The sequence below is a fragment of the Mobula birostris genome, chromosome 6 (assembly GCF_030028105.1).
Source record: "Mobula birostris isolate sMobBir1 chromosome 6, sMobBir1.hap1, whole genome shotgun sequence".
In the NCBI taxonomy this organism is placed as follows: domain Eukaryota; kingdom Metazoa; phylum Chordata; class Chondrichthyes; order Myliobatiformes; family Myliobatidae; genus Mobula; species Mobula birostris.
In genome coordinates, this window is record NC_092375.1 from 189,291,056 (window position 1) to 189,307,629 (window position 16,574).

The 16,574-nt window shown below is 40.2% G+C and overlaps 1 protein-coding gene across 1 annotated transcript in view; it reads right to left on the reverse strand.

Moving 5' to 3' along the window:
• cfap221 (cilia and flagella associated protein 221) overlaps window positions 1-16,574 on the reverse strand; it is a 174,272-nt gene that overhangs the window by 64,628 nt on the left and 93,070 nt on the right. Inside the window, exons 9-10 of the mRNA XM_072262113.1 lie at window positions 12,379-12,514; window positions 9,440-9,536 (exon numbers count right to left, since the gene is read on the reverse strand). Coding sequence (XP_072118214.1) covers window positions 9,440-9,536; window positions 12,379-12,514 — 233 coding nt within the window. The remainder of the gene's footprint in view (window positions 1-9,439; window positions 9,537-12,378; window positions 12,515-16,574) is intronic.

Consider the following 16,574-nt stretch of genomic DNA (forward strand, 5'->3'; position numbering starts at 1 on the left):
AGACTCTTGGTTGTGTGGAAGATCAGAGGGATCGCGCATGCAGCCTGGTACAGCCGTTCCAATCTATTCTTACTTTCTTTTTCTTACTTTTTAACTTACGTTATTTTTTGTATTTTTTTTCACGGTAACACGTCGAAGATGCACCCTCTCTAACATGCTGGTACAGAGAGTTTTATTTGGGTTTTTAGCGCTGGAAATAGTTACATCCCAACACGCGGGACAGAAGCAAGGTCGCATTGTGTATTCCAGGGACCAGCTGTTTGCACTAATGCTGGCCGGTTTAGTGAGCAGAGCAGCAGACACCCCTGCTGAAATCTGGAGGAAAACACACAGAGGATGCAGAGGGGGATCACAAAGTCGAGGAGAGAGGACTGGGTCGAGACAAAAGAGACTTATGGAGAAGAGGAGTTCGGTGGGTAATAAAATGGACAAATTCAAAGCACTAGGCAGGCGTCAGAGAACATTTCGGGACTGCAGTGTTACGTGTTTCACTGGAACGGGGCTGCACGAGGACATTCCCAATCAAAACTTCTACATGGACGGCTACCAGACCGTTCCGGCTGACCGGAAGTGCACTGAGAGTGGTAAGCATAAAGGAGTTGGGTGCTTACTGTTCTGGTTAACAACAGATGGTGCAATCCGGGTCATATTACGATCGAGAAACGTGTTTGTAGACCGGATATTGAATTTTTTTACTGTTGGATTTCGGCCACATTCCACCAAGATACAACACTGGGTGGCGTGGGAGGTCGTTCCTGCCTGTGGCCATCGAACGTGCAGCTCCTCCCATGGAGGGTCAGACACCCTGAGCCAATAGACTGGTCCTGGACTTATTTTCCATCTGGCATAGTTTGCATTTTGTTGTTTGACTGTTTGTGGTTTTTGTATTGCTATATTTATGCTCTATTCTTGGTTGGTGCAGCTGTAACGAAACCCAACTTCCCTCGGGATTAATAAAGTATATCTATCTATCTATCTATCTTGTGGTCTGAGTCGATAGGACACTCAAGTTGACTCTGTGGATAAGAAGGCATATGGTGCACTGGCCTTCATCAATTGTGGGAATGAGTTTAGGAGCCAAGAGGTAATGCTGCAGCTATATAGGACCCTGGCCAGACCCCATTTGGAGTACTACGCTCAGTTCTGGTCACCTCACTACAGTAAGGATGTGGAAACCATAGAAAGGGTGCAGAGGAGATCTACAAGGATGTTGCCTGGATTAAGGAGCATGCCTTATGAGAATAGGTTGAGTGAACTCGGCCTTTTCTCCTTGGACAGAGGATGAGAGGTGACCTGATAGAGGTGTATAAGATGATGAGAGTCATTGATTGTGTGGATAGTCAGAGGCTTTTTCCCAGGGCTGAAATGGCTGCCACAAGAAAACATAGGTTTAAGGTGCCTGGGAGTAGATGTCAGGGGTAAGATTTTTACGCAGAGAGTGGTGAATGTGTGGAATGGGCTGCCGGTGACAGTGGTGGAGTTGGATACGATAGGATCTTTTAAGAGACTCCTGTATATGCACATGGAACTCAGAAAAATAAAAGGCTATGGGTAACCCTAGGTATTTTCCAAGGTAAGGACATGTTCTGCATAGTTTTGTGGGCCGAAGGGCCTGTATTGTGCTGTAGGTTTTCTATGTTTCTATGTTTTCTATGATTGAACTACTAAGCTGCGTGCAATTGGAACATGTGATTTAATTTTTAATGGTGTGTTTCGGTATCGACTGAACCGTCTGGCACTTTGCTGTCTCCAAGAGAATTCGATGCGGTTTGGAGTGCAGCGTCCGGCCTGGAGGCCTTGTAGCCTGGAGATGGTGTGCGCGCCCATGATCAACTCCATTGCTTCTCTCCAATTGATATGTTGAGGGTGTGAGCCCATTATCGAATCTAATTCTTCTCTCCAATTGAAGTGTCAAGCAAGGTTGTAGTTGACGAGAATGAGGGTGGAGGATGGACAGCTGTTTGGTGCCATCTGCCTGCGCTTGACTGGTTTTTGTCTCCCTCTCGCTAGCTGCTGTCGAAGCAGGATGCAGGAGTCTTGGGCTTTGCTGCCAGGAGGTTGTGCATTCCTTTTGGAGGGCTTTGAGGTGCATGTGTTCCTAGATTCTGGTTACCCTCTTTTTCTTGCTGTTTTTGAGCAATTTGATTTGGGTGATTGATGTGGACTGGGGCATTTCAACAATGAATGGTTCTGCAGCCTTTATTGGCTAGTGGTGTGGCACTGAACTGAACTAAGCTGAATACCTGATGTTTGAGATTGAATGCGTGGTTTGTTCACTTTCCGCTGTTTGCGAATTTGTTCTTCTTTCATGCAGCTGTTTGACATTTTGTTGAACAAGTTCCCTGGTGTTTCTCTGTTTCATGACTGCCTGCGTGAAGATGGATCTCACAGTTGTATTTTGTATATATACTTCGGTAATAAATGAACTTTGAATCTTTTTTAAGATTACAGCAGGATTTAGAACAACTGTGAAAACAGGCCAGGGAATGGCAGGTGACATTTAACTCAGACAAATGTGAAATACTTCATTTAGGAAAGCTAAACTAGGGCAGGACTTATAATGGCAGGTTTCTGGAAAATGCTGAAGGGTAGAGTTACCAAGGTTACAAGCACAGAGTGTCCTGAAAGCAGTGACACAGGTAGACATTTGGCATGCTTGCCTTGATCGATCAGAATCTAGAGCATAGGAGCTGCGAGAGCTGAGAGTGCTGTGTGCATTTCTGGTCACTTAGCTGTTGGAAGGATGTCCTGAAGCAGGACAGGATATAGAAAAGATTCACAAGATGGCTTGAGTTATACCCAGATACTGGAGCTATTTTCCCTGGAGTATAAACGGTTAAGAGATGATCTTATCGAGGTATATAAAATCATGAGGGGGATTAAGAAAATGATCAGTCATAATCTTTTTCCCAGGGTGATGGGAGTCTAAAACTAGAAGGCATAGTTTAAGGTGAGAGGAAAAAGATTTAAAGGCGACCTGAGGGTGGTAGGTATATGGAATAGAAACATAGAAAATAGGTGCAGTAGTAGGCCATTCGGCCCTTCGAGCCTGCACCGCCATTCAGTATGATCATGGCTGATCATCCAACTCAGAACCCTGTACCTGCCTTCTCTCCATACCCCCTGATCCCTTTAGCCACAAGGGCCATATCTAACTCCCTCTTAAATATAGCCAATGAACTGGCCTCAACTGTTTCCTGTGGCAGAGAATTCCACAGATTCACCACTCTCTGTATGAAGAAGTTTTTCCTCATCTCGGTCCTAAAAGGCTTCCCCTTTATTCTCAAACTATGACCCCTTGTTCTGGACTTCCCCAACATCGGGAACAATCTTCCTGCATCTAGCCTGTCCAATCCCTTTAGTATTTTATACGTTTCAATAAGATTCCCCCTCAATCTTCTAAATTCCAACGAGTATAAGCCTAGTCGATCCAGTCTTTCATCATATGAAAGTCCTGCCATCCCAGGAATCAATCTGGTGAACCTTCTTTGTACTCCCTCTGTGGCAAGATTAGGGGACCAAAATTGCACACAATAAAACAAGCTACCAGAGGAAATGGTAGAGGCAGATAAAAATTACAACTTTTAAAAGACATTTAAACAGATATATAAAAGGTTTAAAGGAATATGGGCCAAACACAAGAAATGGGATTAGCTCAGGTAAGCAACTGGTTGATATGGATGGATTAGTCTAAAGGGCTGGTCCGTGCTCTATGATTCTATAACTATTTGCAGCACTTCTATTGCTGGGAGAAAGTTCCTATTTTCATTGCCTTAGTCCATGCCTGCATGAAATGCGACCATAAGACCATAAGATATAGCAGCAGGAGTAGGATATTCGCCCATTGAGTCTGCTCCACCATTCAATCATGGGCTGATCCAGTTCTTCCAATCATCCCCATTCCCCTGCTTTCACCCCATACCCTTTGATGCCCTGGCTAATCAAGAACCTATCTATCTCTGCCTTAAATGCACCCAATGATTTGGCCTCCACAGCTGCTCATGGCAACAAATTCCACAGATTTACCACCCTCTGACTAAAGTAATTTCTCCGCATTTTAATTCTAAAAGGACGTCCTTCAATCCTAAAGTCATGCCCTCTTGTCCTAGAATCCCCTACAATGGGAAATAACTTTGCCATATCTAATCTGTTTAGGCCTTTTAACATTCGGAATGTTTCTATGAGATCCCCCCTCATTCTCCTGAGCTCCAGGGAATACAGCCCAAGAGCTGACAGACATTCCTCATACAGTAACCCTTTCACTCCTGGAATCATTCTTGTGAATCTTCTCTGAACCCTCTCCAATGCCAGTATATCCTTTCTAAAATAAGGAGCCCAATCTGCACACAATACTCCAAGTGTGGTCTCATGAATGCCTTATAGAGCCTCAACATCACATATTCTATACCTCTAGAAATGAATGCCAACATTGCATTCACCTTCTTCATAACCAACTCTACCTGGAGGTTAACCTTTAGGGTATCTTGCACAAGGACCTCCAAGTCCCTTTGCATCTCTGCATTTTGAATTCTCTCCCCATCTAAATAACAGTGTGCCCGTTTATTTCTTCTGCACCATACACTTTCCAATATTGCATTTCATTTGCCACTTCTTTGCCCATTCCCCAAAACTATCTAAGTCTCTCTGCAGGCTCTCTGTTTCCTCAACACTACCCACTCCCCTGCCTATCTTTGTATCATTGGCAAACTTAGCCACAAATCCATTAATCCCATAGTGCAAATCATTGACATACATCGTAAAAAGCAGCGGTCCCAACACTGACCACTGTGGAACTCCACTGGTAACCGGCAGCCAGCCAGAATACGATCCCTTTATTCTCACTCTCTGTTTTCTGCTGACCAGCCAATGCTCCACCCATGCTAGTAACTTCCCTGTAATTCCATGGGCTCTTATCTTGCTAAGCTGCCTCATATGCAGCATCTTGTCAAAGGCCTTCTGAAAATCAAAATAAAATCATTGGTCATAATCTTTTTCCCAGGGTGATGGAGTCTAAAACTAGAAGACATAGTTTAAGGTGAGAACGTAAAGATTTAAAGGGGACCTGAGGGTGGTAGGCATATGGAATGAGCAAGCTACCAGAGGAAATGGTAGAGGCAGATACAATTACAACACTATGTCTACTGCATTTTCTTTGTCTACCCTGCTTGTAATTTCCTCAAAGAATTGCAGTAGGTTTGTCAGGCAGGATTTTTCTTTCAGGAAACCATGTGGGCTTTGGGTTATCTTGCCATGTACCTCCAGGTACTCCATAATCTCATCCCTAACAATCGATTCCAACAACTTCCCAACCACTGATGTCAAGCTAACAGGTCTATAGTTTCCTTTCTGCTGCCTCCCACCTTTCTTAAATAGCGGAGTAATATTTGCAATTTTCCAGTCATCCAGTACAATGCCAGAATCTATCGATTTTTGAAAGATTATCATTAATGCCTCTGCAATCTCTCCAGCTTCAGAACCCGAGGGTGCATTCCATCAGGTCCAGGAGATTTATCCACCCTCCGACTATTTAGATTCCTGAGCACCTCCTCAGTCATAACTTTCACTGCACATACATCACTTCCCTGACACTCCTGAATGTCTGGTATACTGCCAGATGTCTTCCACTGTGAAGACTGATGCAAAATACGCATTCAGTTCCTCTGTCATCTCTGCATCTCTCATCATAGTATCTCCAGCATCATTTTCTTTTGGTGCTATATCTACCCTCAACTCTTTTACCTTTTATATACTTAAAAAACCTTTTAGTATCTTCTTCGATATTAGTCACTAGCTTCCTCTCATAATTCATCTTTTCCTTCTGAATGACCTTCTTAATTTCCTTCTGCAAGTTTTTAAATGCTCCCTAATCCTCTATCTTTCCACTAGCTCTGGCTTCCTTGTATGCCCTCTCTTTTGCTTTTACTTTGGTTCTGACTTCACTTATCAGCCATGGTAGTGTCCTTCTTCCCTTTGAAAATTTCTTATTTGACATATATCTGTCTTGCAGTTCCCTCATTTTTCACAGGAACTCCAGCCATTGCTGCTCTGCTGTCTTTCCTGCAAATGCCCCTTTCCAGTCAACTTCGGCCAGTTGCCCTCTCATGCCATTGTAATTTCCTTTCTTCCACTGAAATAACGACACATTGGCTTTTATTTTTTCCCTCTCAAATTTTAATGTGAACTCAATCATATTATGATCACTATTCCCTAAGAGTTCCTTAACCTTAAGCTCTCTTCTTACCTCCAGATCATTGCACAACACCCAATCCAGCACAGCTGATCCCTTAGTGGGCTCAACAACAAACCGTTCTAAAAAGCCATCCCTTAGACATTCTACAAATTCTCTCTCGAGGTCCAGTACTGACCTGGTTTTCCCAGTTCACTTTCATGTTAAAATCCCCAACAATTACCATGACATTACTTTGCTGACACGTCTTTTCTATCTCCTGCTGTAATTTGTAATCCACATCCTGGCTGCTGTTTGGAGGCCTGTATACAACTGCCATTAGGGTCCTTTTACCCTTGCCATTTCTTAACTCAACCCATAGAGACTCTATACCTCCCGATCCTATGTCATCCCTTTCTAATGATTTCATATTATTTCTTATTCACACAACCCCCTCTGCCTGTTGACCTATCTTTCCGATACACCATATATCCTTGAACATCCAGCTCCCAATGGCAGCCATCCTTTAGCCAAGTTTCAGAAATGGCCACAACATTCTATTTGCCAACTTGTAGCTGGATTTCAAGATCATCCATTTTATTCCTTATGCTGCGTGCATTCAAATACAACACTCTCAGTCCAGTATTTGTTGCTTTCTGTTATAACTGCACCATGCCTCTACCCTGTAACACATGCCACTGGCAATTTACTAAAAATGAAAAACCATAATTGTGAGGCTGAAAAAGAATTCACCCCCTTTATAATTACAGGCTGAATACTTTTTCAAGCCACTATAAATGACATAAAATTTGTAATTACAGGCTGAATACTTTTTCAAGGCACTGTAAACGACATAAAATTTGTTACTTTGCAGCAGCAGTATAGTGCAAAGACAAAAAAATTACTATAACTGGAAATAAATCAATAATGCAACAAAAGGAACAATGAAGTATTGTTCATATGTTCTTGGACCATTCAGAAATCTGATGACTGTTTGGAAGAAGCTGTTTCTGAATCATTGAGTTTGGATCATCAATATGGTATCTCCTCCCTAACAGTAGGAACCAGGAGAGAGCATGCCCCAGTTTAACATAATTGAGTTTCTCTTCTCCAGCATTCTGGGAGTCAACAAGGACCAGAAACTCAACTGTACCAGCCACAAGTTCAAAAGTATGTCAGAGGCTTGATACACGTCCTGATGCCCCAAAGACTTTCCACAACTGACAAGCCACAAGTTGGAAGTATGCTAGAATACTTCCATATCTGAATGAATGCACTTTCAACAACAGTCAAGAAGCTTGCCATCTCATCCAGAACAATGTAGTCCTAACCGTTGGTATGCCATCCACTACCCTAAACATCCATATTCTCCATCACAAATTGGTATATTGTGGCTGCATTGTGTGCCATCTACAAAATGCACAGTAGTTACTTGCCTAAGCAATTTCAACAGCACCTGTTGAATCTATAATCTACAAACAGGACTTCCAAAGTATGGTAAAATCGCCACCTGTATACCTATACATTCTTCTGCTAACCACCCACAGAGTAACTTATCATCCTAATTGAAAAATATATTACCATTGTTGCTAGTTCTAAATATTGTAATTTCCTAACCAACAGCACTGTGGGTATACCGTCAACATGAGGACTAAAGTTGTTCAAAGTCACAGATTCTCTACACCTTCCCAAGAGTAATTATGTATTAACAATACATTCTGGTCTCAGAAGCAACACAGAGATCTTGAAAAAGCAATGAATAGAAAATAGGAAGAACTAAGATTAAAAAACACATTAAAATAGCTAAAATGCCGTAACACACCTTAAGAAAGACTTCTAAACACCATTAAGAAAGTAAATTGGTAAAGTTATTTATTATTGTCTCATGTACCCAAGTATAGTAAAAAAAAACTGTTTTGCACGCTTTCAATGCACTGAGGTAATACAAGGGAAAACAATATCAGAACATACAATAAAGTATTACAGTTCCAGAGAAAATGCAGTATAAGGCAGACAATTAGGTGCAAAACCATAATGGGGTTGGTTGTGAGGTCAAGGGTTTGTCCTTATTGGACTAGGGGATTATTCAAGTTTTATAACAACAGCAAAGAAATTGTCCTTGAGCCTGGTAGTACGTGCTTTCAGGTTTTCTTATCTTCTGCTCGATGGCAGAGGTGAGAAGAGAAAATGAGTGGGGTGGGTCCGGTCTTTGATTAAGTTAGTTGCTTTATCGAGGCAGCGAGAAGTGTACACAGAGTGAGGTTGGAGGAAGTTAGTGATGAAGAATTAGAGCAAGAATTAGGGGAATGAAGTGTTCATTGGCAGTTGTTGGCTGGAGAAAGCTGCACAACTATTTAAAGTGGGAGAACAAAAAACAGTCAGTTCTGCCAGTGTAGGTCAACAATGAAAATACAATCAATGGGTGCACGTATGATATGAGGTTTAGAGTTCTGAAGGTATTGCACCTTATGAAGAAAATATCGTGAACACATAATTATGAGCCCGAAGTATATTGACTTGGTATATTGGTATGGAAACACCAGTGTTCTTGAACAGAAAATCCGACAAAAAGTAGTGGATATAGCTCAGTCCATCATGGATAAGGTTTTCTCTACCACTGAGCAGATTTACATGGAGCAGTGTCGCAGGAAAGCAGCAACCAACATCAACGACCCTCAATATCCAGATCATGTTCTCTTCTTGCTGCTGCTTTTGCCCAAGTTGGGCGGTCTTTCATTGATTCTGTTATGATTATTATTCTCCAGATGTTCAGAAAGAGTTACTACCCCTCAGCCATCAAGCACTTAAGCCAAACGGGATAACTTCACCTGGGCATGTCACTTCATTGAAATGTTCCCACAACCTATGGACTCCATTGCAAGATTTTTCATATCATGTTCTCGATATTTATTGCTTATTTATTATCATTTCTTTGGCACACCAGTTGAACACCCAAGTTGGAGCGGCCTTGCATTGATTCTGTTATGTTTATTATTCTATTATGGATTTATCGATATTTCCATAAGGAAATGAATCTCAGGTTTGTATATAGTGATATATATGTATTCTGATAATACATTTAATTTGATTTTAAATGTATTAAACTGGTATGATTGAAATTCTGCTGCTATTAATCGAAAATAGTTCATTCTTCCTGCTCCGTGGGTAAAAAAATATCATAAATACTCAAAAATAAAAATTATTTTGTTTATTATACTTAAGAAAGAAATGTAATAAATAGTGATCGGGTAACTAACTGAGTTACTGAATTACCTTCTTGCAGATCTTTAAGACGTAATTTGCCAGGTTTCTGGTTTAATACAAGGGCTACGGCATGTGGATTGGACAAATCAGCTGGAAACTTTGAGCCCTGGTAAAGAAAAAAAAACATGTACTTATTTTTTCACAATTTTAAGTATCATTTATTACTTATTTGTTGATATTAGACTTTCCTCCTACTCATAATTTTCCCTCTATAAGTATATATACAATATCTCAACCTTGCGTCATAATTTCATGGTCCAATAACACTGACTGATGAGAACAAGTCAAATTCCTCACCAAAAACTAAATGCAAGAGAATGTAAAGCAAGAACAGTATGGTACAGCTGCACCATGATGATGCCAGCCTAAACTAATTCCACCTGCCTGCACATAGTCTGAACAGGAATTAGCCCTTTGGCCCACTGTTAGGGCACATTCTGGAATTAGGGCATATAACAAATATTAATTTCAATAGCAACCAGTCCTCAGGTCTGAGTGTGGACTGTAGATTGAGTTTAAAGTGCAGCCTAAAACAATAGTCTTCCTGGAGCTGCAAACTGGCTTTGATTGCAAACCAAGAAACATTTTTTCATGTAAGGTGTCTGTCTGCATGTACATGAATGCAGCTGCAGAGGGTGTGGGGATTAACATTCATTTTGGGTGTCTGGATTGTTGATGTGAAGATGGAGATATTCGAAAATTATATGTAATTCAAAGAAAGCATTGTGGATACATTGTAACTAAGAACTGTCTTGCTGGTACCTTTGATCTTTAGTACATAAAAATTGTTATGTAATATTGGGTCAGGCAAGCCTCTTCTTTCAAGAGTGTCTCCAGTATGATGTCTGCTTGTTTGGCTTAATAAAGACTTCTATGTCAACCAATTTCAGAGTCTCTCAGGTGACTACGTTCACAGTCACAACACCCACCATGACTAAACTAATGACAATGCCAATCTAAACTACTTCCTTTTGCCTGCACGTAGTCTGTATCCTTTTACTCCCTGCATGTTCATGTACAGGGGAAGGTGTTGCATTCTGAAAAAAATGGTCTGGATCGTGACATTTCATTATGTGAAGTTCATCATCCATGCATGCATCAAGAAACACAAGATGAAAAATATATTTTGCATATATTTATTTACTTTTTCACATAAATTTATGAGAGCAAATTATTTTCAAAGACTAATTTATTATCAAAGTATACAACTCTAACATTCTTCTTCTCCAGATAGCAATGAAACCAAGAAAGAAAAGAACAGCAGCTTGATCATCAATCCCCAAATCTCTCCTCCCCACACAAAAATGAAGAAAAGCAGAACAGGCACATTGATCTCCAAATCCTCCTCCCCAACACATAAAAAATGAGAAAGATTGGGCAAAAAACACAGAATATAAAAAAACTACAAGACTGAAAAAAGTCTATAGTTCAAGTCCATATCCAAAATCCAGAAAACCTGGGTAACATTCTCTGGGCACAGTGGCAGGCCTTACCCTCTGCAGCAGCAGAGCAATCCCACTAGCAATCAAAAGGCAGTCTCTCCTCTCTGGCAGCAGATCCCACTAGCAATCATTCTACCCTCTAAAATAGCAGAGCGATCCCCTAGCGACTGCAATGCTGGAAATTGGAGCAACAAACAATCTACTGGAGAAATTCAGAAGATTGATCAACATCAATGGGGGGAGAATAAATTGCCCAAAATTCTGTCAGTTCCCTCCCCCGAGCTCCTCCAGTAGATTATTTGTTGCTCCACCTTCCTATTTGCTTTCTACCAAAGGAGATGTAAGGCACTCCCTCCCTCTGCTACCCGGCACGTCACACTTGGGCAAGGGGGTAGCACCTACTTAGACCCCTGATTGGGGTCACATGAAGCCATGGCAGCAGGTGGTGAATGGCCATATCAGCAGCTGGTGCATATTACAAGTCTTGGTTACGTGATCACTGACGCCAGCAGACAATCGCTGAAGAGTGTTGATAATGGCTAATTTCATTTGTCTTGTAAAGACACTGTCCAGAAGAAGGCAATGGCAAACCACTTTTGTAGAAAAATTTGCCAAAAACAATCATGGTCAAAGACCATAATCACTCACGCCATACAAGGCACATAATGGTGAATGCTAACTAATTGAATGGACAAAGATTTGACAAATGGAGTAAATGCATGAAAATGTCCATTTTTGCAGAAAAAATAAAGTAAAAATCATTTGTGGTGAGAGACTGAAGAGCATTCTGAGAATGCAGAGGGGCCTGTGTGTCCTCATGAATGATGCACAAAAGGATAATCTGCAGATACAGAGAATATTTAGGAAAGCTAAGAAAATGAACTTCTTTATTGCTGGGGGATGCAATACAAAAGTAGAGTGGTTACATTTAGTTACAATATGGCGTGGGACCTTATCTGAAGCAACATGTATAGTGTTGTTTTTCGTATTTAATAAAGGGTACAACAGCACTGGAAGCAGATCAGAAAAATTAACTCAACCAGTACTGAAATGTGTGGGCAAGAGGACATACTAGATTCACACCTGTTGTTTAAAATAACTACAGTAAGTAAGTTATTGAGATATATAAGAACTTGCAGGATCTGGATAGCATTGATGTGCAGAGGATATTTTCATAGGAGCTTGGGAACAAGTAGGGCAGGAAGCTGTTTAAAGATAATATTTTTGAATATATTTTTTGGTAGAGGTAGATTGATTTGCACGCAGGTGTATAATTACCACAGGAAGATAGAAATATGGAGCTGAAATTACAATGAGATTAAACAGACAATCGACATGATCTTATTAAATGCCAGAGCTGGCATGAAGGGCTGAGTAGTTTAGACCCGATCCTGATTAGTTTGTTCAAATGACCTACTTCCAATGTTTTTTATATACCTGGATAAAACTTGAAATTTCTTTCACTATTCCACAGAAAAATTGCTATCCCTTTCCTAAAAAAAATACCTTTAATTTTTCAGCTGTTTGATCCAATACATGCTTCTGATGTCTCTTTTTTCTTGAAATGTTTATTGGCGAAATACTCTGAGGATCCAGTAATTTTCTTGTGACGGTGTCTTTAGTTTCATATTCATCTTGAAGCCTGAAATATATTAGGTAAATCACATCAATTTGAATTTCCAATACGGTATCATTTGAAAATGGGGATTTAAAGATGAAGGTTCCAACTGACTGTATTATCAAAATACATACACAGTATGCTGTCATTTACTGCCTTGATTCATTTTATGGCAGGCAATTATAGGTAAAAATAGGCACAATAGAATTATACGAAAAAAACAAAAACAAAGACTGACAAACACCAAAGTGCAAAAAAAAAAAGACCAACTTTACAAATAAAAATAAAACTGAGAACATGAGGTGTAGAGTCCTTGAACGTGAGTTTATAGATTGTCGAATCAGTTCGGAGTATTGGTGAATGAAGTTAATCATTCCCATTCAGGAGCCTGATGGTTGAAGGGTAATCACTGATCCTGAAACTGATGGTGTAAAATCTAAAGCTTCTGTGACTTCTTCCCAATGGTAGTGGCGGGAAGAGGGCATGGTCTAGATGGTGCATGTCTTTGATGATGGATGCTGCTTTCTTGTGGCAGTGCTCTATGAAAATATACCGAATGGTTGGGGAGCGATTCGCTTGTGATGGACTGGGCTGTATCCACCACCTTCTGTTGTCCTTTCTTTCTCCTGAGCATTGGTGTTTCCATACCAGTCTGTGATCCAAACAATTAGTTTCTCTCCACTGTGCATCTAAAGAAGTTTGTCAAAATATATTTGGTTACATGCCTAATCTATGTAAACTTCTAAGAAAGTAGAGGCACTGTTGTGCCTCCTTTGTGATGACACTTGTGTACTGATCCTAAGACAGATCCTCTGATATGTTGACACCTGGCCACTGATCCTCTCCGCCTCCATTCCCCTAATGAGATCTGGCTCATGAACCTCTGGTTCTTCCTCGTGTAGTCAACTATCAGCTCTTCGGTTTTGTGGTGTTATCAGCAAACTTAAATAAGGCATTGCAGCTGTACTTAGCCACAGAATCCTAATTATAAAGTGAGTAGAGCAGGGAGCTAAGCACACAGTCACAACAAGCTGGAGGAACTCAGCAGGTCTGGCAGCATCCGTGGAAACGATCAGTTAACGTTTCAGGGTGGAACCCTTCATCAGGACCGAAGAGGGAAGGAGCAGAGGCCCTATAAAGAAGGTGGGGGAGGGTGGGAAGGAGAAGGCTAGAAGGTTCCAGGTGAAAAACCAGTAAGAGGAAAGATAAAGGGGTCGGGGAGGGGAAGCAGGGAGGGGATAGGCAGGAAAGGTGAAGAAGGAATAGGGGAAAGCACAATGGATAGTAGAAGGAGGCGGAAACATAAGGGAGGTAGCAGGCAGCTGGGGGAGGGGCAGAGTGAAAGTCGTGCACCTGTGCTGATGCTGAGTGTTGCAGAGATGTTCAGGTTTAATTGGCAAGATAAAAACTCAATCCTTCTGCTAGTGCAAGTATTCTTATCCTCTGTAAAACATAGACAAGTATATAGAATTGATTGCACTTTGAACTTTTCAAACTTTATGATTTGGTGTCACAAAGTTAATAATTTTTCAGCATACACACAATAGAGAAAATGTCAGGAATGTATCTTCTCCTCTTGTTTATGTTCTTCATTTGAATGAGTTGGTGGACTTCTGTTATGATTTCTAGTGGACCAAAAAGTTCTTATTATTTTTACCATTCTTGCACTAACAAACATTTACCTAAAATATGGTCTTGTCCTTTAGAGAAATGTTTTCAATAACATCTTTAAGGACAGGGCAGCAGATGGAATTTAATGCAGACAAATGTGAGATGTTGCAGTTTGGGAGGACAAACTAGAGTAGGGCTTGCAAGGTGAGCGGTATGGGACTGAGGAGTTCGGTAGAACAGAGGCATCTGGGAAAAAAGATCCATAATTCCTTGAAAATGGTGTCACAGGTAGCTAGAGTTGTAAAGAAAATTTTCGGCACACTGGCCTTCATAAAACAAAGTATTCAGTACAGGAGTTGGGATCTTATGTTGAAGTTGTGTAAGATATTGAAAAGGTTTAATGTGCAGTTTTGGTCACCTACCTACAGGAAAGATGAAAGAGTAAAGAGAAAATTTCTCTAAAGATTGAAAGAGTAAAGAGAAAATTCACAAGGATGTTGTCAGGACTTGATGATCTGAGTTATAGGTTAAGTATGAATAGGTTACGACTTTATTCTCTACAGCCTAAAAGAATAAGAGTAGATTAGACAGAGGTATATAAAATTATGATGGGTATAGATAGGTAAATGCAAGCAAGCTTTTTCCACTGAGGTTGGGTGGGACTATAACCAGAGTTCATGTGAAAGGTGAAACATTTAATGGGAATATGAGAGGGAACTTCTTCACTTTAAGAGTGGTAAGAGAGTGGAATGAGCTGCCAGTGGAAGTGGTGGATGTGGATTCAATTACAAGGTTTGAGAGAAATTTGGACAGGTATATGGTCCAGCTGTGGGTGGATGGGATTAGGCAGATTTATAGTTCTGCATGGTTTTGGTGACCTGAAGGTCCCACTTCTGTGCTGTAGTATTCTATGACTAGACATTCATTGGCCTGCTTAGAAATCTATTGTATGCTTAAAAACTCTGATTATTCTGCACCTATTTTCTTGAAAAAATATAGTTACAGTATAAACATGGTGGAACTTCATAGATTATTTTAGACAATGTGAGTTGGCATATTCCTCATTATGAATCTGTTCCTTCTATAATGAGGTGGACTGCTTGTTTGGCATTCATACTATACATCCAAAGTTGCCACTAGACTTATTCTAGATGAAAGAACCAAATGCATGTTTCATACTCCTATGAGTCAATAAAATGCATGTGACTGAACAGTGTATGCTCTTCAGTTTTAAGAAATCAGAAAAATTCCTCTGTAGCAAAGCCCAGAGGTTTCCACACACAAGCCAAGGGTTATTATTTTTACATGCAAAATGCTGCAGGAACACAGCAGATCAGGCAGCATCTATGGAGAGGAATAAAAAGCTGACGTTTCATCTCTTTATTCTTCTCCATAATGCTGCCTAACCTGTTGAGTTCCTCCAACATTCTGTGTATGTTACCCTGGACTTCCAGCATCTGCAGAATCTCTTGTGTCATTATTTATACTTGTGAATTTGCAGCCGGTAATATAGGAAAACTTCTCAGATCCAGATTATAACATCTGTGTAAGAAACACGTCCCACACATCTCCCTTAAATTTTCATCTTTTCACCTTAAATGCATGTCCCTCGAGTATTTAACGTTTTCATTCTGGCAAAAAGATTTTGACTACCTAACGTATCTATGTCTGCCTCTCATAATTTTTATAATCTTCTGTCGAGTGCCCAGTGAGCATATGGATTAGACTGAATATCAACATTAAATGGATTCCATCTCCACTAATTTGACTGTAATGAAGATGTAAGTTAATATGATAAATTCAATGCAGAATCAAATACAGATATGAAAAAAGGGCGAATCCCTGAATAAACAGAAGAAAAAGAAAGAAAAGTAATTTATTTTCTAGTAATTATTCAAATCAGAAGAGTGAAACTCCAAAGCCTAACAACAACCACACCTGGAGTATTGTGCTGAAATTTAGTCTTTTATCATAGAAAATATACTGTTACGAATGAAGTTCACAAAAATTTCATTAGAGTTTACAGGAAGTGTGGGGCTATCACACAAGGAGAGATTGAGCAGATTAGGCTTCTGTTTTTTTAGTATTTAGCAAAATGAGATGTTACTTCAGAAAATCTTGTAAAATATTCAGAAGACACACCAGAGCAGATGCAGAAAGGATGTTTTTCCTGGATATGGAGCCTGGGTTATTAAGAGTCGTAGGTTCAAAAGAAAGGGTGGGCAAATGATGACTGAAAAAGGAGCAGTTTTTTCACTCAGAAAGTGATGGATTTTGGAATTCTTTCCCAAGTAAGTCTGCAGAGACTCAATCATTGAATGAAATGGACACTTATAAAGCTTATATTTCCTGAGACATTTTACAAGGAGCTGTACTGAGTATCATTGTGGAAAAGGTTGAGTTATTCATCACTTAAAATGTATTTTCAGCCTGCTGATAATTTCTAATCATATATCTTTTGGGAAAGAGGTTT